This window comes from Betta splendens, chromosome 8 (genome assembly GCF_900634795.4).
Source record: "Betta splendens chromosome 8, fBetSpl5.4, whole genome shotgun sequence".
Lineage (NCBI taxonomy): Eukaryota > Metazoa > Chordata > Actinopteri > Anabantiformes > Osphronemidae > Betta > Betta splendens.
In genome coordinates this window covers 14624616-14648924 of record NC_040888.2, presented here as the reverse complement: position 1 = coordinate 14648924, position 24309 = coordinate 14624616, and the positions used below count along the sequence as shown (strand labels likewise).

Genomic DNA, 24309 nt, shown 5'->3' with positions numbered 1-24309 from the left:
AATACTGATAAGTGATAATTGATATAGAAAAATGTATTGTCTTTATTCAATATATAACATTATATTATATTTAATTTGTTTTTGTACTTACCCCTCAGTTAAAAATATTGTCTACAATTAGCCAGAGCTTATATTGTTTATTTGCCTTAACTACTTTCATTTTGTAGTATTACAAAATAAACTTAACATATTTCCAATTAATATCTAGTCAATATATAACATTATATTATATTTAATTTGTTTTTGTACTTACCACTTGTAGCGGCCTGGTAGCTCAGTTGGTAGCGTACTGCTCCCCCAAGGGGGATGGGTCAAATGCGAAAAATGAAATGTGGCCTGGTACCTCAGTTGGTAGCGTGTCGACCTCGGAAGGCAAAAGGTCTGCGGTTCGATCCCCCGCTTCGGCATCAGGTGTGTCCCTGAGCAAGACACTTTGCACTAACTCCCCGAGCACCCCTCATGTGGCAGCTCACTGCTCCCCCAAGGGGGATGGGTCAAATGCAGAGAATGAATTTCCCCACTGTGGGACTATTAAGGGTTAATTTCTTTCTTCTTTCTTTCTTGTTAAAAATGTTGTAGAGTATGTAATGATTTATCTACTAAAAACTGCTCTAATAATAATACCGCTCATCTCATCTCATCTCATCTCATCTCATCTCATCTCATCTCATCTCATCTCATCTCATCTCATCTCATCTCATCTCATTCTATGGGAAGTATGTTTTACTATTGTACAGACATTTACTGTATATTCCATATTGTAAGAACTACAAATACTGATGAGTAATAATTAATGCAGAAAGATTTATTGTCTTTATTCTCATTAACAGATCAGAAACATTCAATCACATTATTTGTTAGAAAGAGAAAACAGTATAAAGTTGAAAACAATAATGTCACCAAGTTATGACAATGTCATAAATTACACAGATTAGAAACATTATACTCAGAATGATCAGTTGGAGCAGAAGACTCTGTGTCACTCGTGCTTAATCCTTTCCTTCCAGGGTGTGCTTGTCAAACAGGTACTCTGCCATCTTGTTGTTCTGAGCATCCATCTTGGTGAGGTTGGTGATGTGGTCACCAAGTTTCTTGATGGTCTCCACCTGTTCATTCAGGTAGTGGGTCTCCAGGAAGTCACACAGCTGAGGACAGGAGAAGACATGAGTTAGTAAAGGAATATGTTCGGATTTTAGTGGACCAACGTGTCTCAGCATTAAGACTTCTGATTCAGCTTACATGAGGGTCCTGGCATTGAGTGGCCAGCCTGTGCAGGTCCAGCAGAGCCTGGTTGACGTTCTTCTCCAGCTGAAGAGCACACTGCATGGCCTCCAGCCCACAGCCCCACTCATTACGGTCTGGTTTCTACAGAAAACACATATACATATATTTCAACATACATCATACAGTACTTCTGGTTCTCAAAACACACTGTCTCAGAATACTTGTTTTATTTTATGTTTGTAGATTACATTAGTAGTCATTCTGTTTTTATTCCACATTGATTGTTATTGCTGCAGGAGGCCAAAATGCACAAACCAGTGCTTGGTGTAACTTAAATTATGATGCATTTAATATATAACTATAGCCATCTCTTAATTAAAAAAATATAAAGTACACAAATCCTCTAGAAACAATGTTATACATTTGCATCAACTGAAACATGGGTCAGTTGTAATTATTGCTCTTTTCACTAATAACCTCAGGAACAATTCAGATCCAGACATTGTCCAGACTTAGATTTCTTAAAAGGCCCAGATTTTTTTACTGTACTGACCCTGATGTCCTGGAGGAAGATGCGTCCTCCTCTCTTGTTCTGGAAGGACAGCAGCTTCTCAGCGTGCTCCCTCTCTTCATGACTCTCTTTCTTGAAGAAATTAGCAAAACCTGGAAGGGCCACGTCATCACGACAGAAGTAAAAGCCCTGTGAGGAGACACAACAAAAACTGTTAAACTGTTTTTGATGGTCCCAATATTATTATTAGACACACAAAACGAACACTGTACAGATATGAGTCATAATAGGTAATAATAGTAGATATTACAGAGTACATATTACACATATACATTGTGTACATACAATACCATGCAATTAAGAAGAATACTGGGTCTTATTCTCACCATAGAGGTGTAGGTGTAGGACGCAAACATCTCCATGTTCACCATCCTGTTGATGGCGGCCTCACAGTCGCGGTGGTAGTTCTGACGCACTTGGGACTCCATTTCAGCAGCTGTTTTTTTTTTGCTTTTTCTAACAAAACAGTACAAAAATAGAAATTTTAGCAGATTAAGTTCCGTTCAAACACTGTTGAAGCAAGAACTGGTGTGACAACAACAGAGGAGTCTCTCTGTATTTATACCCCACTGTTGACCTGCCTGAATGTTCACTGAGGTCAGTTGACAAAGAGTTAATTAATTAATGCTGATCTGCTGACAGCAGCTGCCACAATGACAAAGCACTTTTGCAGCTTCAAGAGTCAAAGTAAGCAAAACTGAACTGAGATTCAGATGGCCATACAGATTTAAATAGTTTCATAGTTTTTGGTGCATTTCCAGTAATACTTTTTTTGTTGTATTACTAAGTCATTTAATTTCATATCAGAGTGAAAATGGGTTCTTTACCCTTTTTTATTGTTTTACATCTATTCATAATCAAAATTATGAATTACACTAGCGTGTTTCACCACGGTCCATGTGAAACAGCAACTTGTTTTTCGTATATGTGCATGTACTCTGAATTATTGATGTCTTTCTAAGAAGACCTTGACTGCTCTGCTGAATGTCTTGTCTTACCCATATCGCTGCAGACCTACAGGTTTCAGATTATTCATCAAAACATGCTATCTGATCAAATGTGTTAAATGTACATGTCAGTATAAACGCTCATTTTACATGATGTTGCTCAAAGAAACTTTAAGTGAGATCTGCTTTTGGTTTTACAGCTTGGTGTTTGTGGCTGTTTCTATAATAGTAGTTACATGTTCATCTATAATGTTACTCAGCATTTTAGACAGCATCCCCGCCTCTGCCATTAGTGCTGTGTCATGTAAGGATTTGCCGTGTCACTGTTTACTCAGCATTTCATAGACTTGCCACCATCCTATAACATGTTCTTCTCTCTTTGTCAGCGCAACAATGAGAGGGAAGAAACTTTTGACCATGGAAACGTGGGACTGGTGGTGAGGGAGCAGCGTGCAGAATAAAGTTACCTCATTCTCTGCTAGATGGAACCAGTTCAAATAAATTCAATTTATAAATTCTGTATTCTCTACTTGGCAGAACCACATTTGTGCCTTTCCATGCATGTTGTGATCCAAATACAGATTAAAGTGTGCCAGTGAACTATTGGCTGTAAATTTCTTTCCCATAAGATGTTTCTATTGTCTTGATACTGCAAAAGTGCTTTGTCACTGCAAGTAAGAAACTTCATCAGGTTAGAATAAATGAATAAAATATTCATAATATATCATCTATCATCTCACTCATGGTCAAGTGTTACCTGAGCTTAGTGTGCAAAGTGATGTCATCTTTCACCAGGAGCTGAGTATAAGTCGCGACTCTTCTGTTGTCTTTCACCAGTTCTTGCTTCAGCAGTGTTTGAACAGAGCTTCATCAATTAAAGGTACTATTTTTGTACTGTTTTGTTAAGAAAAGCAAGAAAACCAGCCACTGAAATGGAGTCCCAAGTGCGTCAGAACTACCACCGCGACTGTGAGGCCGCCATCAACAGGATGGTGAACATGGAGATGTTTGCATCCTACACCTACACCTCCATGGTGAGCAACACAAAGTGTTTTGTTCTAAGTATAATGTAATATAGGCTACATCATATATGATGTTTTTATTTACATGCATTGTATTGAATAATTTAAAATAACTTTCACTAAGTTTCAGTTATAGCTTTGTCCTTCTGTTCATCATTCACATCAGGCTGATGATGAAATGAACGTTTTTCCCCTCATCTATCTACCTGTGTAAACAATGCTGTCATGCTAATTTCTGTCTTGTCTTTGTAAAAGCTAATACTAAACAGAGACATGACTCAATAATGATGGGTGATGTGCTCTACTGACAGGTATTTTGTTTCTTGTCTCCTCACAGGGCTTTTACTTCTGTCGTGATGACGTGGCCCTCCCAGGTTTTGCTCACTTCTTCAAGCATGAGAGTCATGAAGAGAGGGAGCACGCTGAGAAGCTGCTGTCCTTCCAGAACAAGAGAGGAGGACGCATCTTCCTCCAGGACATCAAGGTCAGTACACGCTGGAGAACTGGGCCAGTAAATGACACCACACCCAGTTTCACTGGAACAGATAGACTGGGATCAACGTTATGTGTGGTGATTTGTGTTCTTATTTATTACAATGCTTTATGTTCATGATCTTAATTGCTTAGTTTGCTGTAATTGAATGTTTCCCTTCCACAGAAACCAGACCGTGATGAGTGGGGCAGTGGGCTGGAGGCCATGCAGTGTGCTCTTCAGCTGGAGAAGAACGTCAACCAGGCTCTGCTGGACCTGCACAGGCTGGCCACTCAATGCCAGGACCCTCATGTAAGCTGAATCAGAAGTCTTAATGCTGAGACACGTTGGTCCACTAAAATCCGAACATATTCCTTTACTAACTCATGTCTTCTCCTGTCCTCAGCTGTGTGACTTCCTGGAGACCCACTACCTGAATGAACAGGTGGAGGCCATCAAGAAACTTGGTGACCACATCACCAACCTCACCAAGATGGATGCTCAGAACAACAAGATGGCAGAGTACCTGTTTGACAAGCACACCCTGGAGGGAAAGGATTAAGCACGAGTGACACAGAGGCTTCTGCTCCAACTGATCATTCTGAGTATAATGTTTCTAATCTGTGTAATTTATGACATTGTCATAACTTGGTGACATTATTGTTTTCAACTTTATACTGTTTTCTCTTTCTAACAAATAATGTGATTGAATGTTTCTGATCTGTTAATGAGAATAAAGACAATAAATCTTTCTGCATTAATTATTACTCATCAGTATTTGTAGTTCTTACAATATGGAATATACAGTAAATGTCTGTACAATAGTAAAACATACTTCCCATAGAATGAGATGAGATGAGATGAGATGAGATGAGATGAGATGAGATGAGATGAGATGAGATGAGATGAGATGAGATGAGATGAGCGGTAATTAGGATTAGATAAGATAAATATAATAAATGGAAAACAAAAATAGGGCAACCACATTCTATTTTCAATGAATCCAAGAAAGAAAGACCTGGACTTCAAGACTTGTTCTTTACTCTCGACAGACAGGTGTGACTCAGCTACAATGCTTCGTAGTTCTCTTTTGCGTCCCTTGCTACAGCAGCGCTGGTCTTACAGTATTTCCAGCTGCTGGTGCGTTGATGGACCCTCGATTAGAGGGCGATCATAACTTGATGTGGGTTCTGGTGCCAGCACTCAACATGTTGCAGGGCACACTCATATAAAAACAGAAAAGTGGAACTTTTATTAGAGCAGTTTCAGTAGATAAATCATTACATACTTTACAACATTTTTAACAAGTAAGTACAAAAACAAATTGAATATAATATAATGTTATATATTGACTAGATATTACTTGGAAATATGTTAAGTTTATTTTGTAATACTACAAAATGAAAGTAGTTAAGGCAAATAAACAATATAAGCTCTGGCTTAATATATGCTCTGGCTAAATTGTATCCAAATATTATTTTTTCTTAGTACCAATCCACTATATAGTACAGGTACAAGCGCATTAGGTAAACCTACACTCGAAGTTGCCCCAAAATCTAATGTTGGATTAGACGCAAAGGATCTGATTGTATCACCAAGTGTACAGCAGGTGTCACTGATGTCATTGCATAAATTGCTGTCCACCGCAGCCCAGCTGCCTCTCAGAGGGTTTATAATCCCCACGGACAATTAGGTTTACAAAATTTAGACTTAATTCAGCTATCATTTGAATTCTTTTTTTCATAAGACCATTGCGGCTATTGGTGGGCTGGTGGAGCTTCCATAGTGTAGACGGAAACAAGGTGAAGACGTTTTTCCAGTAAGCTCCTTATAATAAAAACAGTAATGTATACAGTAATGCATACCTTTGTTTGTGTTGCAGTTTTACCGTGTCACCTCTAAATAAATTACTAACATGGAACGTTCTGTGTACTGGATTTATTGGAGGAGACCTGTTAGCTTTCTGTCAAGCTACAGTAGGAAGCAGCTGTACACACTAGCGGGGACAGAACAAGTTCAGTGTTACAGTTTTTCTCAATAGCTAAAACATGTTTCTTGGAACTACCCCTTATATTCTTATTATTATTATTATTCACAACAGTAAACAGAAATACACAAAACACACAAAATTCTACAAACATCTAAACTCCATACCTATTTTCAGGTCAAAATGAATATTTTCTTCATGTCATTTCAGCTTTGGACCAAAATCATTTACTTTGCCTTAAAAACCAAACTTTGCCCTTAAACAGTACACACAAGCCCTAAAAAATATATATGCTACAACATAGTCTAACTCACTGGTGATCAATATTCAAAGCAAATTTTTTATTTTTCCACAGCTGGCAAGTCTGTCAGCCCCCCGCATAAACCTTGTCACATGAACCCAAAAAACACAATGCCTGAGACAAAGACATGGTCAACTACAGTTGTCCTTCTTCCTCAACCCATTTCTTAATTTTTCATTGCTCCAAAATTCAAAAGACTGCCCTATTATCTATCTGTTGAAGAATCAGATTAATGTATTCCAATTTTACCACGTATTTTGCATTTTGACCTTGGTAATTGTTTGCTAATCGAGCTCAAGAATGAGTGATTTTGTATGAGCACATGTTGTAGAAGCTAAGAAATGCGGGTAGTTGTGTCTAGAGTTTAGCAAAAAGAGTTTACCAGATTTGACTCAAGGGAAAGCAGAGGATAGCGTTTATAGTTCACGAAACTGGGCTTATGCCATTTTACGTGTAACGCTTTGCCTGAACAGTTCAGGTGAGTCATGGCCAAATTCTAAATAATTGTGACTTTCAGTACCATGATGCAGTGCACAAAAATACAGACCCCAAAATCCAGCTTGCAAGGTTTATTCATTCCGATAGCTCAAACATTGTGAATGAAAAATGTCACAAAAAAGACAGCTGTAAATCAGTCTGTCCACTTGATATTTCAAATACATAGTACAGTAAGCACTACAACACACAAGGACTTTAATACAGCATTTAATACTGAGAAAGCCGGTTTAGCTCTTGCCCTCCAGTGTGTGCTTGTCAAACAGGTACTCTGCCATCTTGTTGTTCTGAGCATCCATCTTGGTGAGGTTGGTGATGTAGTCACCCAACTTCTTGATGGTCTCCATCTGTTGGTTCAGGTAGTGGGTCTCCAGGAAGTCACACAGCTGAGGCCATAAGTAATGAATAGTTTGATTAAGCCAGTTTTATAGCATACACCAATAAATGTCTAAACACCAGTTTGTCTTTTTGATCTCAGCATTTAGAGACTTCTCGCCAACTTACATGAGGGTCCTGGTGCTGAGAGGCCAGTTTGTGCAGGTCCAGCAGAGCCTGGTTGACGTTCTTCTCCAGCTGAAGAGCACACTGCATGGCCTCCAGCCCACTGCCCCACTCATCACGGTCTGGTTTCTGTGGAAGGGAAACATTCTATTACCTCAGGTTGAACGATCATAAACCTTGTGTAACCATTGATCCCAGTCTATCTGTTCCAGTGAAACTGGGTGTGGTGTCATTTACTGGCCCAGTTCTCCAGCGTGTACTGACCTTGATGTCCTGGAGGAAGATGCGTCCTCCTCTCTTGTTCTGGAAGGACAGCAGCTTCTCAGCGTGCTCCCTCTCTTCATGACTCTCATGCTTGAAGAAGTGAGCAAAACCTGGAAGGGCCACGTCATCACGACAGAAGTAAAAGCCCTGTGAGGAGACAAGAAACAAAAAACCTGTCATTAGAGCACATCACCCATCATTACCAAGATAGAAGACAAAGCAGTAGTTATGCAACCAGGAGCAAGAGTACATTTGAGTCATGTCTTGGTATAGTGGTGCGTCACAAGCAACATGACAGCACCTTCTTTTGGGAGGGTTAGGGAATAAACAGAAAACCAGTATCTGCATGTAATTAGTTACAAATACGTTTCATCGTTTCATCTTTCGTTTTATAACGAAGCTATATAATGACACTCACTACAGTGTGTAACTATAGACATAAAACTAATAAATCGCTATAAACAAAAGAGCTTGTGTAGTTGTGCTCACCATGGAGGTGTAGGTGTAGGACGCAAACATCTCCATGTTCACCATCCTGTTGATGGCGGCCTCACAGTCGCGGTGGTAGTTCTGACGCACTTGGGACTCCATTTCAGCGGCTGGTTTTCTTGCTTTTCTTAACAAAACAGTACAAAAATACAAACTTTAGTAGTGTTCGGTTAGAAAAGGGACTTCGTTATAGGGAAAAAAGTAGAGGAAAAATGCGGGTCGAAGACAGAAATTCCGTTCAATCACTGTTGACGCAAGAACTTCTGCTCTTCACTGCTGCTGCGAGATGTTGCCCTTCACTTCCTGAATTTATACGCCCCTGCGGACCACGTGACAGACGTAACGTCACTTTCAGCCAATGACTGTGCCCAGGAACAGCCCAGGCAGCTGCAATAAGAAACAACAGAAATTAGTTTTATTAATTTAAAAAACACTAGCGCGAAGTAGTATGAAAACAATCTGGAATTTGGAAATTATGTGATTATAGCCGAAATGTTAAAATGCATTTAGTTTGATTTGCTCATATGCAAGTCAATTATTTTAACAAGCAAATTCGCATAAAATATGTCTTTGTAAGAAAAAAAAGAAGTGTAACTAAAATACTTGAGTACTTCCTGTGGAAACATGTCACCCAAGTTCCACAGTTTACCACCAAAGTCATCATCACATCAAGTGTCCTGTGTGTAACTAAGAGCAATTCATTTACCTCAGTTAAAATCTGACTCCACCATTTAGACAGTATTCTTATGTCACGTAACTAAATCCAAAGTGTCGGGTTCAGCTGGAGATTCTGCTGTGTCATTGTGTTGACTCAGCATTCCACACATTTAAGGCCATCCTTCCTGTTATTTTGTTCTGCTTTCGTCAGTGTTGCAATGAGAGGGAGGTGGTTTGTGCCTAGGGAAACATGAGCCTGGTAGTAGTCAGGGAACAGTCCTGAGTTAACCTCAGCACTCTGCTGGATGGAACCAGTTTGACAGGATAAAAATAAGGGCAAAATTTTGGAAAAAGGAACCAGTAACTGTTGTCTATTGAACTGTGCTTTCCCCAAAGTGTCTCAGTGTAGCGTGAAGTGTGTAGTCCAGAATTTGACTGAGTACAGTCTTTTCATTTAAGTCTTATTGCACACACCACATGTATTTTAACTGGGACCACACCCACTACATAAATAAAGAGTTGAGTTATCAGCTTCAAGTTGGCAAATTCCCTCAAAAGTGTCTGGATTATTATAATCCTCAACCTTATCATCATGTTGTTAGCTGACCTTAAGATGCACTTTGACAAATGATATTGAAGACATGAATGTAACTGGACTTGTTTCTAGGCTAATTACTCAAATTCTTGCCTGATGTGTATCATTTTTAACCTAATCTGCATTGTGCAATGTGCAAATTATTTTATATAAATAATTAAGTGCATGTGTTTTATCACTTACGGTGATACAGTTGTTATCCAGTTGCTCATTCAAATTTCAAAAGTAATACAGTATATGCTGCATCAACAACAGAATCAAATATATCCAGGCAATGATGAATGGAAACTGATCAAAATCAAGCTTAAAATGTTTATTGTCATTGTTTTTATTGTTGTTTAATACAATAATAAGTTCAATAAAATGCTTATTATCATTGTCACAAATGTTAGAAATGTCACAAGGTGAAACTAAAAGTTACAGTGAGTCATTGTTGTGACTCAGCATTCCACAAATATGACATCTTCTGTATGGTAGTTTATCAGGGGGAGGTCTAAAGAAACAAGTGACTAGTACTCAGAGAGAAGCTCATTCTTTGCGACCCTGCTGCCAACAATGTAAACTTTGTTTTTCACGGTCAAGCAGGGTTCAGTCAGGATCAACACACGAGAGGTCATACAAGAAATGCTGGATAGGAGTGCTATGGCAAGGAAACTCAACAATCTGGCAAGGGGCTATGGAAACTGGTCAAGGCTAAATACACAGGTGAGTGATTAATTAACTGCTAACAGGTGTGCTAAACGATCCGGGAGGTGAACAGCTGAACAGAGAACAGGAAGTCTACAAAATAAAACAGGAAATAACACTGACGTGACAGTACCCCCCCCCCCCTAGGGCGTCTTCCACGGCGCCCACGGAAGCCCCCCCCCCCAAACCAGGGCGGGCGGAGGGTGGTCTCAGGAGGAGGGACCGAATCCCTCCCCGACAAGGCAGACAAGCAGGGTGGGTGGAGGGAGGACCGGAGGAGGGCCAAAACCAAGACAACAATGATCCAAGACAGGAATGGGAGAAAGTGAAAGTGAAAGTGAAGTCCATGACAGAAACAAAACACAAAGTCCAGATAGTCCTTCACGGAGGGAGGTGGCGAGCAGAGTCTCGGCCGCGCAGCCGCCAGGCCGAGACAGCACATTCTGTGCCCAAGGGCAAGACCCGAGTCCCAGGAGGATGGCGTCTGAAGAAGACGCCTCCAATGGTCCAACGTATGCTTTCCAAGCGAGCGATGCTCCAGGAGACCAAGGAGGCGCGACGGTTGGCAACGGCAGAGGCTGCGCCATCGCCACGGCAGGAAACGGCGACCCCCGGGCAGGGAGTCGCCCCCGGAACCAGACAGCCGAGGTGGCCGATGACGCAGGAGGCAGCGCCATCCCCGCCACGAAATGCACCAACGGCGAGGCCACCCATCAGACAGACGAGATCCAAGCCGGCGGGCTGCCGGCACCCAGGAGCAGAACAGACGTGGAGACGTGGTCAGCGCCGGACCACCAGGAACCGATGCAGATGCGGCCAGCGCCGGACTGCCAGGAACCGATGCAGATGCGGCCAGCGCCGGACTGCCAGGAACCGATGCAGATGCGGCCAGCGCCGGACTGGAGGTCAGCAGGAACTGTGGCGGAAGCAGCGACAGGAACAACCTCCTCCTGGAGGTCAGCAAGAACTGCGGCGGAAGCTGCGACAGGAACAACCTCCTCCTGGAGGTCAGCAGGAACTGCGGCGGAAGCTGCGACAGGAACAACCTCCTCCTGGAGGTCAGCAGGAACTGCAGCAAAAGCTGCGACAGGAACAACCTCCTCCTGGAGGTCAGCAGGAACTGCAGCGAAAGCTGCGACAGGAACAACCTCCTCCTGGAGGTCAGCAGGAACTGCAGCGGAAGCAGCGACAGGAACAACCTCCTCCTGGAGGTCAGCAGGAACTGCAGCGGAAGCTGCGACAGGAACAACCTCCTCCTGGAGGTCAGCAGGAACTGCAGCAAAAGCTGCGACAGGAACAACCTCCTCCTGGAGGTCAGCAGGAACTGCAGCGGAAGCTGCGACAGGAACAACCTCCTCCTGGAGGTCAGCAGGAACTGCAGCGGCTTGGCCGACAGGAACGGGAACGGCCTCGACTTGGCCGACAGGAACAGAAACGGCTTCTACCGGGCCGACAGGAACAGGAACGGCCTCTACCGGGCCGACAGGAACGGCCTCTACCAGGCCGACAGAAACAGGAACGGCCTCTACCGGGCCGACAGGAACGGCCTCTACCGGGCCGACAGAAACAGGAACGGCCTCTACCGGGCCGACAGAAACAGGAACGGCCTCTACCGGGCCGACAGAAACAGGAACGGCGTCCTTACTGGAGCCGGCATGACTGCTTGCAGCTGCCGAGTTCGACGGAGTAGACGTCGGGCCTGATTGGGTGTGACTAGCACTTGTCAAACGGATGATGCCCTCTGGCTGGGGCAAGGCCTGAACGTGACTCGACTGGACTGGGACCTGGACTGGGCTCGACTGGGCTGGGACCTGGGCTGGGCTCGACTGGCCTGGGACCTGGGCTGGGCTGGGCTGGACTGGCCTGGGACCTGGGCTGGGTTCGACTGGCCTGGGACCTGGGCTGAGCTCGACTGGACTGGGACCTGGGCTGGGCTCGACTGGACTGGGGCTAGAGCCTGAGCGTGACAGGGCTGCGGCTGGAACCTGAGCGTGACAGGGCTGCGGCTGGAACCTGAGCGTGACAGGGCTGCACTGGAACCTGAGCGTGACAGGGCTGCACTGGAACCTGAGCGTGGCAGGGCTGCACTGGAACCTGAGTGTGGCAGGGCTGCACTGGAACCTGAGCGTGACAGGGCTGCACTGGAACCTGAGCGTGACAGGGCTGCACTGGAACCTGAGCAGAACGCGGCTGGGCTGAGACCTGGGCAGAACGCGGCTGGGCTGAGACCTGGGCAGAACGCGGCTGGGCTGAGACCTGAGCAGAACACGGCTGGGATGAGACCTGAGCAGAACACGGCTGGGATGAGACCTGAGCAGAACACGGCTGGGCTGAGACCTGAGCAGAACACGGCAGGACTGGAGACTGAACAGAGCACGGCTGGACTGGAGACTGAACAGAGCACGAGGACGGGGGGCCGCATGAGTGCAGGAAGTCCTCCCAGCGGAGCAAATGTGGGGCTGGGCAGGCTGGTGCATTCACGAAGGTCAGACTGGGCTTGGAAGAGGAAACCGAAACCGGGACCATCGGCGGTACGACCGGGGCTGGCGTAATCCGAGGGCTATGGAAACTGGTCGAGGCTAAATACACAAGTGAGTGATTAATTAACTGCTAACAGGTGTGCTAAACGATCCGGGAGGTGAACAGCTGAACAGAGAACAGGAAGTCTACAAAATAAAACAGGAAATAACACTGACGTGACAAGTTGTGTGTGCACCTATAGTATATATCATAATCGAGATGTGAATATAACAGTGTGTGTTTGTGTGTGAGCATTCCAACTTGAGTCATGTGAGTCACTGGTTTACCAGTTCTGTAAAGTTAGCATCATCCCAGCCTTCTACCACATCCACAGCTGTAAATCTACTACCTTTACAAATATGAACAAATGGACTTTCAACGGAAGACATTTTAATTGTGCATATGCATATTATAGGTTGTTTCGCAAAGCCTTTATTTTCTAACATATTAACTCAGTACTCATTAGCGCTACGTTTTATATCAGGCCTGGCTGCAGTGATATATGCACTCGTTTTGTAAATATTTGTAAATTGTATAATATAAATTGTTTGTGTACACTTGCACTCTAAAGTTGGTATTTTTATTTATTTACATAAACATCAGCAAATAATAAAATAAAGAATTATTTTAACCTTTTCATACGTATCTGTCACCACAGTAAACAGCTTTTCAAAAACTATATTTACACAGTTTTATTCATCCAAAAAGCAAATAAAAGTACTTTAGGAGGTAATTATAACCTTTGCATCACATTATTCACCAGTTAGTTGTAAATCCTTTTGCATAACATCTAAAGGCAGCAGTTCACATCTACAGTTTAAATGTATTCCTCATTACTACAGTGCTGTTAGAAGTAGCTAAGGATAAAGAGCCTAAATAGTGTAATCACTGGAGACAGAAGCTTCGTCAATGTACATTTTACTAATCAACTCAGTTGCTGTTTAAAAAAAATGGCCGCACAAAAAGCATTTGCTTTATGTTTTACTACAAACCACACATAAAAGTACCAAATTACGTGTGTGCATGGAAAATGTATCTCCTCAGTAAAAATTCTCATCATACATAAAATCTAAGTGTAAATAGAGGACCATGGATATTTTGTTTTGTTTTGAAAATAGCAGGTACACCGAACAAGATCTGCAGTTTTCAGACACCCTCTCACATTTTCTTACAATCTGACTCAGGATGTCAGACAGCATCCTTATCTCTTTTGTCAGTAAGTTGTGCTGTGTCACATAACGGATCAGTTAGTCCAATACAGGAATAGTATCAGGTTCTGCTGAAGATGCTGAGTCATTTTTGTGACTCAGCATTCCACAAATGTGACATCTGCTGTATATTAGTTTGTCAGTGAGAGGTGAGAAGGCTTGGGACTAAAGAAATATGACTGGTTCTCAGGGAGAAGCTCATCCTTTGTTACTCTACTTCCAAGTGCATGTAGCTATATACATTTAAACTACTCTATACACACAACTGGTTTTTATAATGAAAGATTGAAGAAAGGAAACATCTGGGTGCATTGGTTGGACTTGTTTTTATCAGACTATTTGCCAGTTAAACAACAAAATTGGTGCCACAATGTTTATATAAAAGGTCAAGTTGCTTTGCTTACCTGTATGTCCTCTACATATACTGTAACATTTTTAATTACAGCCAATTTGTGTGCAAACATTTTTGGTATAAATTTTAATAAGGACATGGATATAACAGTGTGGGTGTGTCCTCAATTTCAGTCATGTGTGTCATTGTCACTGTCTGATGGTGACAGTATGTTTGTGTGTTCAGAATAATAGTAGTAGTTATAACCAGACTGTATGGGTGTTACCATTAAGGTATTCTTTTGAATAGTTACTGTAAGTGTTACACCAAATATCTGAAAAAAAAATGCAGGCAAAAGTTAGACAATTGTTGTTGACAGTGACAAATCAACTGTAAGAACTACTGTAGAAACTCCACCTTGGGTGTGTACAAGAAACACTCACTGCTTTAAGGTGAAAAGTGATTGTCACTTTGTCCATTGGTTTCCACAGCTTTTCATGTTAACCAATCAGGGCTAGTGTCTGTAGACTTTGGGATAAAATCGTCACAGACAGAAAGCACATGCAGACTGTGGTTGCAAATTTGCATGTTTTCCACACAAACCAAGGCAATGGTGAAGTGGGGTAAGGCGATCTGAGGCAACACTCTGATCCTATATACCCTATAGTCAGGGTATATCTTGAGTGTAATGAATTGAATCACTTACCTCATTGTTTTAAATAAATCAAAGCTGTCTGGGTTAATTGCCTGGCCCATTATTCCCTAATGAACCAATTGTTATCTCGTAAATTTTTCAGTGCACCTCTCACCAATGCCCCTTATTACACTTCTCATACTTGCACATTCGTAGCTTATCTTAGGTATCTTCCTTTGTTCATTTAGTTACTGATCTTTGGCCACATTAGCCTTTAGATACTGTACTTCAAGTAAACTCAGCTGTTGTAAGATTTGCAAGTATTTTTGATGAGATTGTAATTTTTGATGCTTGTTGAATATTCTAGAAGCATTTTCAGACACTTGTAAGTAAATGATAAAACCAAACAAATATCCAGCTCAAATGTTTATTCAGATTACCAGGTCAGAAATTATGAATAATGTTTTTTAAAAATGTCAAAGAGAAAGCCCAAGAGTGAAATAAGGCAGTTACTAATATGACATTTAAAATAAACAGTAGCACCGCTACTAAAGAGGAGAGCTTTATTAAAGCAGAGCCGACAGAAGATCATGTTTAATCGAGATGAAGCTTGTGTGTCGATGAGGCCAGGCTCAGTTCTGAACCAGCACATTTAGCTCTTGCCCTCCAGGGTGTGCTTGTCAAACAGGTACTCTGCCATCTTGTTGTTCTGAGCATCCATCTTGGTGAGGTTGGTGATGTGGTCACCCAGTTTCTTGATGGCCTCCACCTGTTCATTCAGGTAGTGGGTCTCTAGGAAGTCACACAGCTGAGGACAAAAGGAAAAATCGATAGGGTTAAAAAAATAATAATAAAAATAAAAAATCATGGGGCCTCAACTTACATGGGGGTCTTGATGCTGAGAGGCCAGTTTGTGCAGGTCCAGCAGAGCCTGGTTGACGTTCTTCTCCAGCTGAAGAGCACACTGCATGGCCTCCAGCCCACTGCCCCACTCATCACGGTCTGGTTTCTGTGGAAGGGAAACATTCTATTACCTCAGGTTGAACGATCATAAACCTTGTGTAACCATTGATCCCAGTCTATCTGTTCCAGTGAAACTGGGTGTGGTGTCATTTACTGGCCCAGTTCTCCAGCATGTACTGACCTTGATGTCCTGGAGGAAGATGCGTCCTCCTCTCTTGTTCTGGAAGGACAGCAGCTTCTCAGCGTGCTCCCTCTCTTCATGACTCTCATGCTTGAAGAAGTGAGCAAAACCTGGAAGGGCCACGTCATCACGACAGAAGTAAAAGCCCTGTGAGGAGACAAGAAACAAAAAACCTGTCATTAGAGCACATAACCCATCATTACCAAGATAGAAGACAAAGCAGTAGTTATGCAACCAGGAGCAAGAGTACATTTGAGTCATGTCTTGGTATAGTGGTGCGTCACAAGCAACACGACAGCACCTTCTTTTGGGAGGGTTAGGGAATAAACAGAAAACCAGTATCTGCATGTAATTAGTTACAAATACGTTTCATCGTTTCATCTTTCGTTTTATAACGAAGCTATATAATGACACCCACTACAGTGTGTAACTATAGACATAAAACTAATAAATCGCTATAAACAAAAGAGCTTGTGTAGTTGTGCTCACCATGGAGGTGTAGGTGTAGGATGCAAACATCTCCATGTTCACCATCCTGTTGATGGCGGCCTCACAGTCGCGGTGGTAGTTCTGACGCACTTGGGACTCCATTTCAGCGGCTGGTTTTCTTGCTTTTCTTAACAAAACAGTACAAAAATACAAACTTTAGTAGTGTTCGGTTAGAAAAGGGACTTCGTTATAGGGAAAAAAGTAGAGGAAAAATGCGGGTCGAAGACAGAAATTCCGTTCAATCACTGTTGACGCAAGAACTTCTGCTCTTCACTGCTGCCCTTCACTTCCTGAATTTATACGCCCCTGCGGACCACGTGACAGACGTAACGTCACTTTCAGCCAATGACTGTGCCCAGGAACAGCCCAGGCAGCTGCAATAAGAAACAACAGAAATTAGTTTTATTAATTTAAAAAACACTAGCGCGAAGTAGTATGAAATGGAATTTCCATTGAATTTGGAAATTATGTGATTATAGCCGAAATGTTAAAATGCATTTAGTTTGATTTGCTCATATGCAAGTCAATTATTTTAACAAGCAAATTCGCATAAAATATGTCTTTGTAAGAAAAAAAAGAAGTGTAACTAAAATACTTGAGTACTTCCTGTGGAAACATGTCACCCAAGTTCCACAGTTTACCACCAAAGTCATCATCACATCAAGTGTCCTGTGTGTAACTAAGAGCAATTCATTTACCTCAGTTAAAATCTGACTCCACCATTTAGACAGTATTCTTATGTCACGTAACTAAATCCAAAGTGTCGGGTTCAGCTGGAGATTCTGCTGTGTCATTGTGTTGACTCAGCATTCCACACATTTAAGGCCATCCTTCCTGTTATTTTGTTCTGCTTTCGTCAGTGTTGCAATGAGAGGGAGGTGGTTTGTGCCTAGGGAAACATGAGCCTGGTAGTAGTCAGGGAACAGTCCTGAGTTAACCTCAGCACTCTGCTGGATGGAACCAGTTTGACAGGATAAAAATAAGGGCAAAATTTTGGAAAAAGGAACCAGTAACTGTTGTCTATTGAACTGTGCTTTCCCCAAAGTGTCTCAGTGTAGCGTGAAGTGTGTAGTCCAGAATTTGACTGAGTACAGTCTTTTCATTTAAGTCTTATTGCACACACCACATGTATTTTAACTGGGACCACACCCACTACATAAATAAAGAGTTGAGTTATCAGCTTCAAGTTGGCAAATTCCCTCAAAAGTGTCTGGATTATTATAATCATCAACCTTATCATCATGTTGTTAGCTGACCTTAAGATGCACTTTGACAAATGATATTGAAGACATGAATGTAACTGGACTTGTTTCTAGGCTAATTACTCAAATTCTTGCCTGATGTGTTGTGGTGGAAATTTTCCATAAAGAAGTAGATGAGAGAGAGTTGTCCTTTTGTGCGATTTATTGAAATAATAAAGAAAATAAAAATAATGGGGAAAGCAAATAAAAAGCATGGATGTTGATCGTGCACATCAACAAACCAAAGACCAGCTGGGGAGATCAGTGCACACACCACGAAGGTGTGATGCAAAGAGCCCACGATCCTCAAGTTGCTTCTGCCTTTTAGCTTCTCTGTCCGACTAGGGTGGAATGTCTTTCTAACCCAATCAAATTACATGCACCATCTCCTCCCTGTCGCAGTGTGTGTGAAGATATTTACATTCTCACACCTGCATTGCTGACGTCCAACTATCTGTGAGAAAGGAGCACCAAGTCTCAACAGACAGAGACACAACTCTCCGACCTTGGGTTTGGGAGCTAGAGTTGAGAGTCTATCAGACAGAGACAACCATTGAACAATGTAGGTCAAATGTCAAATGCATACAGTAAGACAAAACATAAGATATTAATTGCAGAACATAAGTCATAACTCATATAATAACTGCATAGAAATGCATAGAAATAAGGAAGACACATAGAAATAAGGAAGAGACAATTTTTCCCATAACACTCCCCCCTTTTGAGTACACATTAATCAAACCATAAAAATCACCAAAAAAATTGTCAACATCACATTCTGTAATAATAAAATATCCTTGCAAATGAAACAATAAGGCTATTAACTCATCAAGATTCAAAATACACCTCCATATAAAATGCAAGTAACTTAGGGACAAAAGGTTGGGAGCTGTTTTTGGTGGGTAGTTATACAAGAATAACTTTGAAGCCAATAGTTATATTTGTATCAGATAATATTTTTGATCCGATAGCCTAAGACCATCGTCAAAGTCATTAAGTGAATTAGAGTTGGGGTTTTTGAACATAGTGCATTGTGTCATTTGATACGAGAGTGTTGCTGGGGTCGCACGCATGATGAGACCTCTAACCAGTGGGATAACGCAAAAACCAAACAAGAGAATTACAGCCATCTCAATGATAAAGGAAACAGCTGCGGACATGAGAACAGATTTCCATTTTCCAGACATTTTGTCTAGCCAATTCCAAGGGAAAGAACCTATACCAGAGTTAGCTGAGATTCTGAAGGCCGTGGAGCGCCTTCGCCACAATACCATTAGAATCAGTGTTATTCAGGATGTAAGTACAACATGCCTCTCCAAACATAACACAAACGCCTCTTTTCTCTGCTAACAACGTGTCTAGGGCCGTTCGATTATAATGTAATAAAGACAATCAATTTATGATAGCCATAGGTTTCCGATGGGGTTCTGTATCATATAATCTTAAGATAGATTTCATGCTTTCGGATCTTTAATCGTACATTTGCGTCTAGAGCGAATAGGAGAATCAGGGATTTAACCAGAATGATGATGCATATTTCCGCTTGTGTTGTCTTTCATCTGTAGATGAAGGATAGAAAATTTTTGTAGCAGTGAATAAAGTGATTGTGAGCAAATCAAACACCAAATCAACTTTAGGATATTTAAACTCAGTGTTGTGAAATTTTCTTTTTCAAAAGTGTGTAAAGTTACATAGAAACATCATATGCTAAAGGCAATAATCCAAGTAACATAAAATGTCTAACACAACAAGGTCACAATTGATGTCTCATAACAATCTGCTTCGTCCTGTTGAACAGTAGCGTTAGATTGTTTCCAACCTGTGTTGATGTATTTCCAGTTCGTTGGCGTTCTTCAGGTTGTGATCAGCTGATCACAGAGACACTTGGGATTCGTTATCACCGCCAGGTTTCCTCCCAATGTCGTCTGAGTCACTGTCACTCCCATGATGTGAAGAGTCTACACGTCGTCCAGCGTCGGCAACTCAAGGCTGCTCGTGTGTGTGTTTTCTCAGGAGCGTGTGTGTAGATGTATGGTCTGATAGTGTAATTCACCGGTGCAGCCTCAGGCGGCGCTTGGCTCACACCTTTAGCTGAACGGTCAACGCAGCCTCGCCTCAGTGCGTGTGTGAGCACAGCGAGGGTCGTCCTTCTCAGTTCTTTTCGTCAGTGGTGGTTTTCTCAAGTGGTGTAGATGGAGGGTCGTCTGTCGGATCCGGGACCTTCCTGGATGGAGTTGATCCAAGTCGCTCTCTCTGCGATCTTTACAGCCGTGTTGGTCGTCAGAAGGACCTGGAAGGGGCCTCGCTACTGTTTGGAGTCCCAGTGCTTCCTCCTGAACTCCTTAACGATCGCCCAGTCCCCTGGTTGGATGGTGTAATGGTCCTGTCGACTGTTTTCACCTGTTGGGAAATCTGAATTGTGGGGAAAAAGTGTTTGGACGACACGGCTGCCATCAGGCCCAAACCAGACTCCATGGCTACAGGTGGAACCATTCGTCAGCCCGAGTCTGCGTTCCTGTGAGGTAGAAAATGTTTAAAGCACAGGGAGATAGGAAGGAGAAGAGGGTAGAGAGAGTTGGAGAGAGGGAAACAAGGATCAGGAGAGGGAGGGGTTGTTGGGCAGCGACCTTCGCAGCAGCGTCTGCAGCTGCATGTCGGCAGAAACAAAGTTGTCTATGATGTTGAGTCGGACAGTTACAAACAGCATTAGCTGTAGGCAGCAGGACAGCGTCCAGCAAAGCAGAACCTAATCATGATGTGAGATAGGTTTGCAATCAGACTTCAAAAAAGCTTCCTATGCTTCCACAGAGCGTCTGTGGAGTCCGTGTAGATGGTAACAGACTCTCCTTCTGCTAGTTTACTAGCTTCAGTCAACGCGATCAACTCTGCAGCCTGAGCAGAGTAGTGTCTTAGCAAAGCACCAGACTTCAAGACGACCTCTTGATAGTAACGTTCAGCATGTTGAGCAAGGTGGTGTTGCATCTAAGCCATCGGGCTGTAGAAAGATGTTATCTATTCCAAAAGAATCAAAGTATAAGGACAAAAGAACAGAAGTCTTACAACCTGATTTCTCATCCACTGTTTGAGTGAAAGGTCGCGTAGGGTCAGATCAGGAAGACCCAAAGTAGGAGCCAACTGAAGAGCAAGCATGAGGTCAGTGAACGTTGTTCAGCCTCAGACGTCCACGTGAGACAAGAAGTGGACGATGAAGACGTCTGCATCAGAACCCTGAGTGGGGCCTCAGAGAAGGTAAAGTTAGGAACGCAAGTCCTACAATAAGAACAAAGACCTAGAAAAAACATAAGCTGTTTATACGTGCACGGTTTAGACAGGTTTCAAATTGCTTTAACTCTGTTGGGTGCGATGGATTTGCCATCAGCTGTAATTACAATGACCCAGAAAATAACCTTTGTCTGAACAAACTGTAATTTAGACAGGCTGTCTTTGTGGCCTGTTGCATCCAATGATTCAGTAGCTTAGTGGTGTCTGCAGTAACGCCATCTATGGCTTCCTTTCAGAGGGTGTTGTTGTTTACATGGTCTGTGGTCAGATTTAGGTGTGATGACCACTGATTCACATCCTCTGATCAAACCTACATCATATCTGTGTGTGAGGGAAGCCACAGGGAAGCAGGGCTTCCTGTGAGGCAGAGTGTTGGGTCAGAGCGTCCTCTGAAAAATGAAAATAAAACCAAAGCATGTAGTGTGTCATTAGAATGTGGAGGTACCAAGTTCACTGTTTGCTGCACATGACGGGCAGAATAAAAAGTTTTCAAAGTATGCAAACTAGGTGAATACGTCACATGGGGTCAGAAGTCGTTCACCAGTCTCCACCCCGTTGACATCTGTTCACGAAAGGACCCACGTCCTGCATCTGTCTCCATCATGTTTTCACAGAGGGACGTGTGGAACTGTAGAATAAACATCAAAAATCTTTTTGTTCGTTAGTAAAAGAAATCGCAAGCGCAGACCTGTGTTCATCCCAAAAGAGGGAAGTTGCGGTCAGTTTGAGTGTGAGTGAAATCATAAACAAGCTGTGATGCAGCCTGTGTGAGGGCCTCAGTTACAGCCCCCCCTCAGCAGCCAATGATAAGAGCACAGCTGAGCTGAAGTTAACACCAACAAAAGAGGGATTATTTAGAATGTCTGTAGATGTAACCTGCACTCCGTCTGGAGTGGAAATCAATCAAATTCCTAAACTACACGTCAGATCTCTTCCTAAAAATTTAAACTGGGCATAAGTTTGAAAGTAAAAATGAATGTTAAGGTGTCTTGCTGTCAGATGTTGCCCAAGACAGTGAAACAGTAAGTTTTTCTTTAATAGTCTGGTACGTACTGTAATTATTATTACTTCTCTCTAATAGTCGTCTTCCCTTTAATAGTCATTAATAGTCTGTTTCAGTCAGTCTCAGTCTTCCTATAGTCTGGTTTTGTTTTGTTTTTCTACAGTCTGGTTTTATTTTGTTTTCTTCTACAGTCTGGCCAGACAAACCTATATTGTGCACAAATCTTTTTAGAAACATGAAGGATTTTATTACTGAATTTGTTTCAAATTGAAATAGTTTAAACCCATCAGACTGCAAAGTCATGCAGCAGTTGTCATTTAGCTGTTTGTCATAATTTTAAAATCACTCTGTGGGATTTTTTTTTTAAGCAAAAAGCGATTCTTCATTGCGAGCAGATAAGCATGAACATGAATTTGAGCGTGTATCAGCTGTAAGCGTGTTTCTTCATTGCGTGCATGAATGTGTGTGTGTGTTTGCGGTACCGTCTTGTACGTCACGTGAAAAGGAACCGTCACCTTCCTCCTTCCCCAACCATCAGTCTCATGTGAGCGCCAGTGGGTGAAGCCTTTCGATGGGACAGTTGTTCCTCGATGACAGACCTTTCCTGGATCCTCGCATGCAGCTCTATTGGGCCGATCACGTCTGAAGCCTCTCCTGTTGTTTCAACCAGTGTCTGTGTCAGAGCACGTTTTCTCTGCTGTTGCTCTGTCCTTGTTTTCCTTTGCTGATTGTCATAAGCAGGTGTCTGTGTCAGACACACACGCTTGTAGTAGCTGGTTCATCTGATGAGCCCAGAACGTGATGGCTGCAGACGTTGTGAGAGTCGCTGAGGCCTCCATGCTGTGGTCTGTGTCCTCCAGCTGCTGTGGTATCAGAGCTTCCACCCTGTTCTGGTTGTTGATCAGGCGCTTCTTCTCCTTCGGTTCTTCTGCTGATGGTGGGAAAGGAGTCCAGATCCGGATTTACCCTCATCGCGCTCAGTTCTGCATTAGAATAGAGAGCAGAAACAATGGGAGCATTTGCTCTTGACATGATATGTGTGTGTGTGGTGTGTGTGTGTGGTGTGTGTGTGTGTGGCAGAGTGCAAACAATTCTTCCCCAGAGTTGTTTTCTCCTTTTTTTCTGTAACTCTCATCACTCTTTTGCTTCTTTTAGGGCTTTAGTTTTGATAGTTTTGCTTTTTCAAATCTCATCTTTTGTATCTAACATTTCTTTTAAAGGTGCATATGTCTTTTACACTAAGTGATTCTCCTTTTGAACCCATAACCAGTTTCCCACTCATGGGAACATGAAACACATTAATAACCATATTTACTTTTTACTTTTAATTACCTTTAATTTTGCAATGTTGCTGTCTGGTGGTGAAGACTCAAATTGCCCCGAACCCGTCTTTCAGAGTCCAGCAGTTTCCTGCCTTAGATTTTTTGTGTGTTCCGGCCGGAACCTTCCCAAAATGCCTTTTTATCGGACGTCTCCGTAAAAAGGGAACCAACCTGATCTGGCGACAGAGCCTTTCACGAAGTATTTCCTCAACGTTAGGCCCCTCTAGGCCCGGGTCCCTCGTATCTCAAAAACACTTCCCTCTGCAAACGCGCTCCGTATTTCAGAAGCCGTCTTTTATTTCTTGTCCACTCCCTTTGGACTGCGCTCAGATCTGCACACTGGTCTGTATCCTCAGTACAGACAAAACAAGCTCGTTTCACGAGCCAACCCTTAGCAACCACCGTCTCGACCACCAGGGCAGACTTTGACCTAATTAAGAACATGTATTATTGGGATTACTATATTTTTTTCCCTCGATCTAAATAATTTTCCTAATCAAATTTAGTGTTTCAACCAAATAGAAGATTTCTTTTCTTTTTTTTTCAACCAATTGAAATGTTTCAGCTAAATTAAAAATTAAAGTTCCAATCTTTTTGTTTTTTCCCGAATCAAAAGGAATCTCTCTCACCGAGCCGAGCCAAATTAGGATTTGAGTTTGAATCTGAGTTCGTGGATCTCGTCAGAGGCGATCCAGATGGGTGAGCAGTCCTCCCAGCTCTGAATGTCTGTAGAGGTTTGGAGGCTGAGCGACCCTAGTCCTCAGGACTATCGTCCCTGGTCACACCGTCCAGACGACCTGCCGCGGGATCCTGTTCGTGACGCCAATTTCTGTGGTGGAAATTTTCCATAAAGAAGCAGATGAGAGAGAGTTGTCCTTTTGTGCGATTTATTGAAATAATAAAGAAAATAAAAATAATGGGGA

The 24309-nt window shown here is 42.5% G+C and overlaps 4 protein-coding genes and 1 long non-coding RNA gene across 6 annotated transcripts; 1 reads left to right on the top strand and 4 right to left on the bottom strand.

Annotated features, from left to right (window-relative positions):
* Window positions 1-780: 780 nt before the first annotated feature.
* Window positions 781-4237, bottom strand: LOC114861146 (ferritin, middle subunit-like). 2 transcript variants are annotated; one of them, XM_055511067.1, is made up of 5 exons: window positions 4102-4237; window positions 2122-2158; window positions 1778-1924; window positions 1240-1365; window positions 781-1145 (listed from the first exon to the last, which is right to left on the bottom strand). In XM_055511067.1, exons 2-5 carry the CDS (start codon window positions 2155-2157, stop codon window positions 990-992), a joined length of 465 nt encoding a protein of 154 aa, XP_055367042.1. In that variant the 5' UTR covers window position 2158; window positions 4102-4237; the 3' UTR covers window positions 781-989. The 2 variants fall into 2 exon arrangements, with proteins under 2 accessions (XP_055367042.1, XP_029016020.1); XM_029160187.3 differs by lacking the exon at window positions 4102-4237 and having other exon boundaries at window positions 2122-3015.
* LOC114861144 (ferritin, middle subunit-like) lies at window positions 3632-4987 on the top strand. Its single transcript, XM_029160186.3, has 4 exons — window positions 3632-3776; window positions 4102-4248; window positions 4423-4548; window positions 4643-4987. Exons 1-4 carry the CDS (start codon window positions 3675-3677, stop codon window positions 4796-4798), a joined length of 531 nt encoding a protein of 176 aa, XP_029016019.1. The 5' UTR covers window positions 3632-3674; the 3' UTR covers window positions 4799-4987.
* A 2091-nt stretch (window positions 4988-7078) lies between these two features.
* Window positions 7079-8586, bottom strand: LOC114861143 (ferritin, middle subunit-like). Its single transcript, XM_029160185.2, has 4 exons — window positions 8274-8586; window positions 7785-7931; window positions 7524-7649; window positions 7079-7405 (listed from the first exon to the last, which is right to left on the bottom strand). Exons 1-4 carry the CDS (start codon window positions 8373-8375, stop codon window positions 7250-7252), a joined length of 531 nt encoding a protein of 176 aa, XP_029016018.1. The 5' UTR covers window positions 8376-8586; the 3' UTR covers window positions 7079-7249.
* A 6732-nt stretch (window positions 8587-15318) lies between these two features.
* Window positions 15319-16818, bottom strand: LOC114860586 (ferritin, middle subunit). Its single transcript, XM_029159270.2, has 4 exons — window positions 16539-16818; window positions 16050-16196; window positions 15789-15914; window positions 15319-15713 (listed from the first exon to the last, which is right to left on the bottom strand). Exons 1-4 carry the CDS (start codon window positions 16638-16640, stop codon window positions 15558-15560), a joined length of 531 nt encoding a protein of 176 aa, XP_029015103.1. The 5' UTR covers window positions 16641-16818; the 3' UTR covers window positions 15319-15557.
* LOC129604475 (uncharacterized) lies at window positions 16813-23320 on the bottom strand. The gene is made up of 3 exons (XR_008695382.1): window positions 20843-23320; window positions 17237-20294; window positions 16813-16912 (listed from the first exon to the last, which is right to left on the bottom strand). It is a non-coding gene; the product is annotated as an uncharacterized LOC129604475 (long non-coding RNA).
* Window positions 23321-24309: the final 989 nt, after the last annotated feature.

Coding starts and splice junctions, on each gene's coding strand:
- LOC114861143 (XM_029160185.2), bottom strand. CDS start 8,375: ATGGAGTCCCAAGTGCGTCAGAACTACCACCGCGACTGTGAGGCCGCC. Junction 7,932..8,273: donor CCTACACCTACACCTCCATG/GTGAGCACAACT, acceptor GTCTCCTCACAG/GGCTTTTACTTCTGTCGTGA. Junction 7,406..7,523: donor CTCAGCACCAGGACCCTCAT/GTAAGTTGGCGA, acceptor TTATGGCCTCAG/CTGTGTGACTTCCTGGAGAC.
- LOC114861144 (XM_029160186.3), top strand. CDS start 3,675: ATGGAGTCCCAAGTGCGTCAGAACTACCACCGCGACTGTGAGGCCGCC. Junction 3,777..4,101: donor CCTACACCTACACCTCCATG/GTGAGCAACACA, acceptor GTCTCCTCACAG/GGCTTTTACTTCTGTCGTGA. Junction 4,249..4,422: donor TCTTCCTCCAGGACATCAAG/GTCAGTACACGC, acceptor TCCCTTCCACAG/AAACCAGACCGTGATGAGTG.
- LOC114860586 (XM_029159270.2), bottom strand. CDS start 16,640: ATGGAGTCCCAAGTGCGTCAGAACTACCACCGCGACTGTGAGGCCGCC. Junction 16,197..16,538: donor CCTACACCTACACCTCCATG/GTGAGCACAACT, acceptor GTCTCCTCACAG/GGCTTTTACTTCTGTCGTGA. Junction 15,714..15,788: donor CTCAGCATCAAGACCCCCAT/GTAAGTTGAGGC, acceptor TTTTGTCCTCAG/CTGTGTGACTTCCTAGAGAC.
- LOC114861146 (XM_029160187.3), bottom strand. CDS start 2,223: ATGGAGTCCCAAGTGCGTCAGAACTACCACCGCGACTGTGAGGCCGCC. Junction 1,925..2,121: donor CCTACACCTACACCTCTATG/GTGAGAATAAGA, acceptor GTCTCCTCACAG/GGCTTTTACTTCTGTCGTGA. Junction 1,146..1,239: donor CTCAATGCCAGGACCCTCAT/GTAAGCTGAATC, acceptor TCCTGTCCTCAG/CTGTGTGACTTCCTGGAGAC.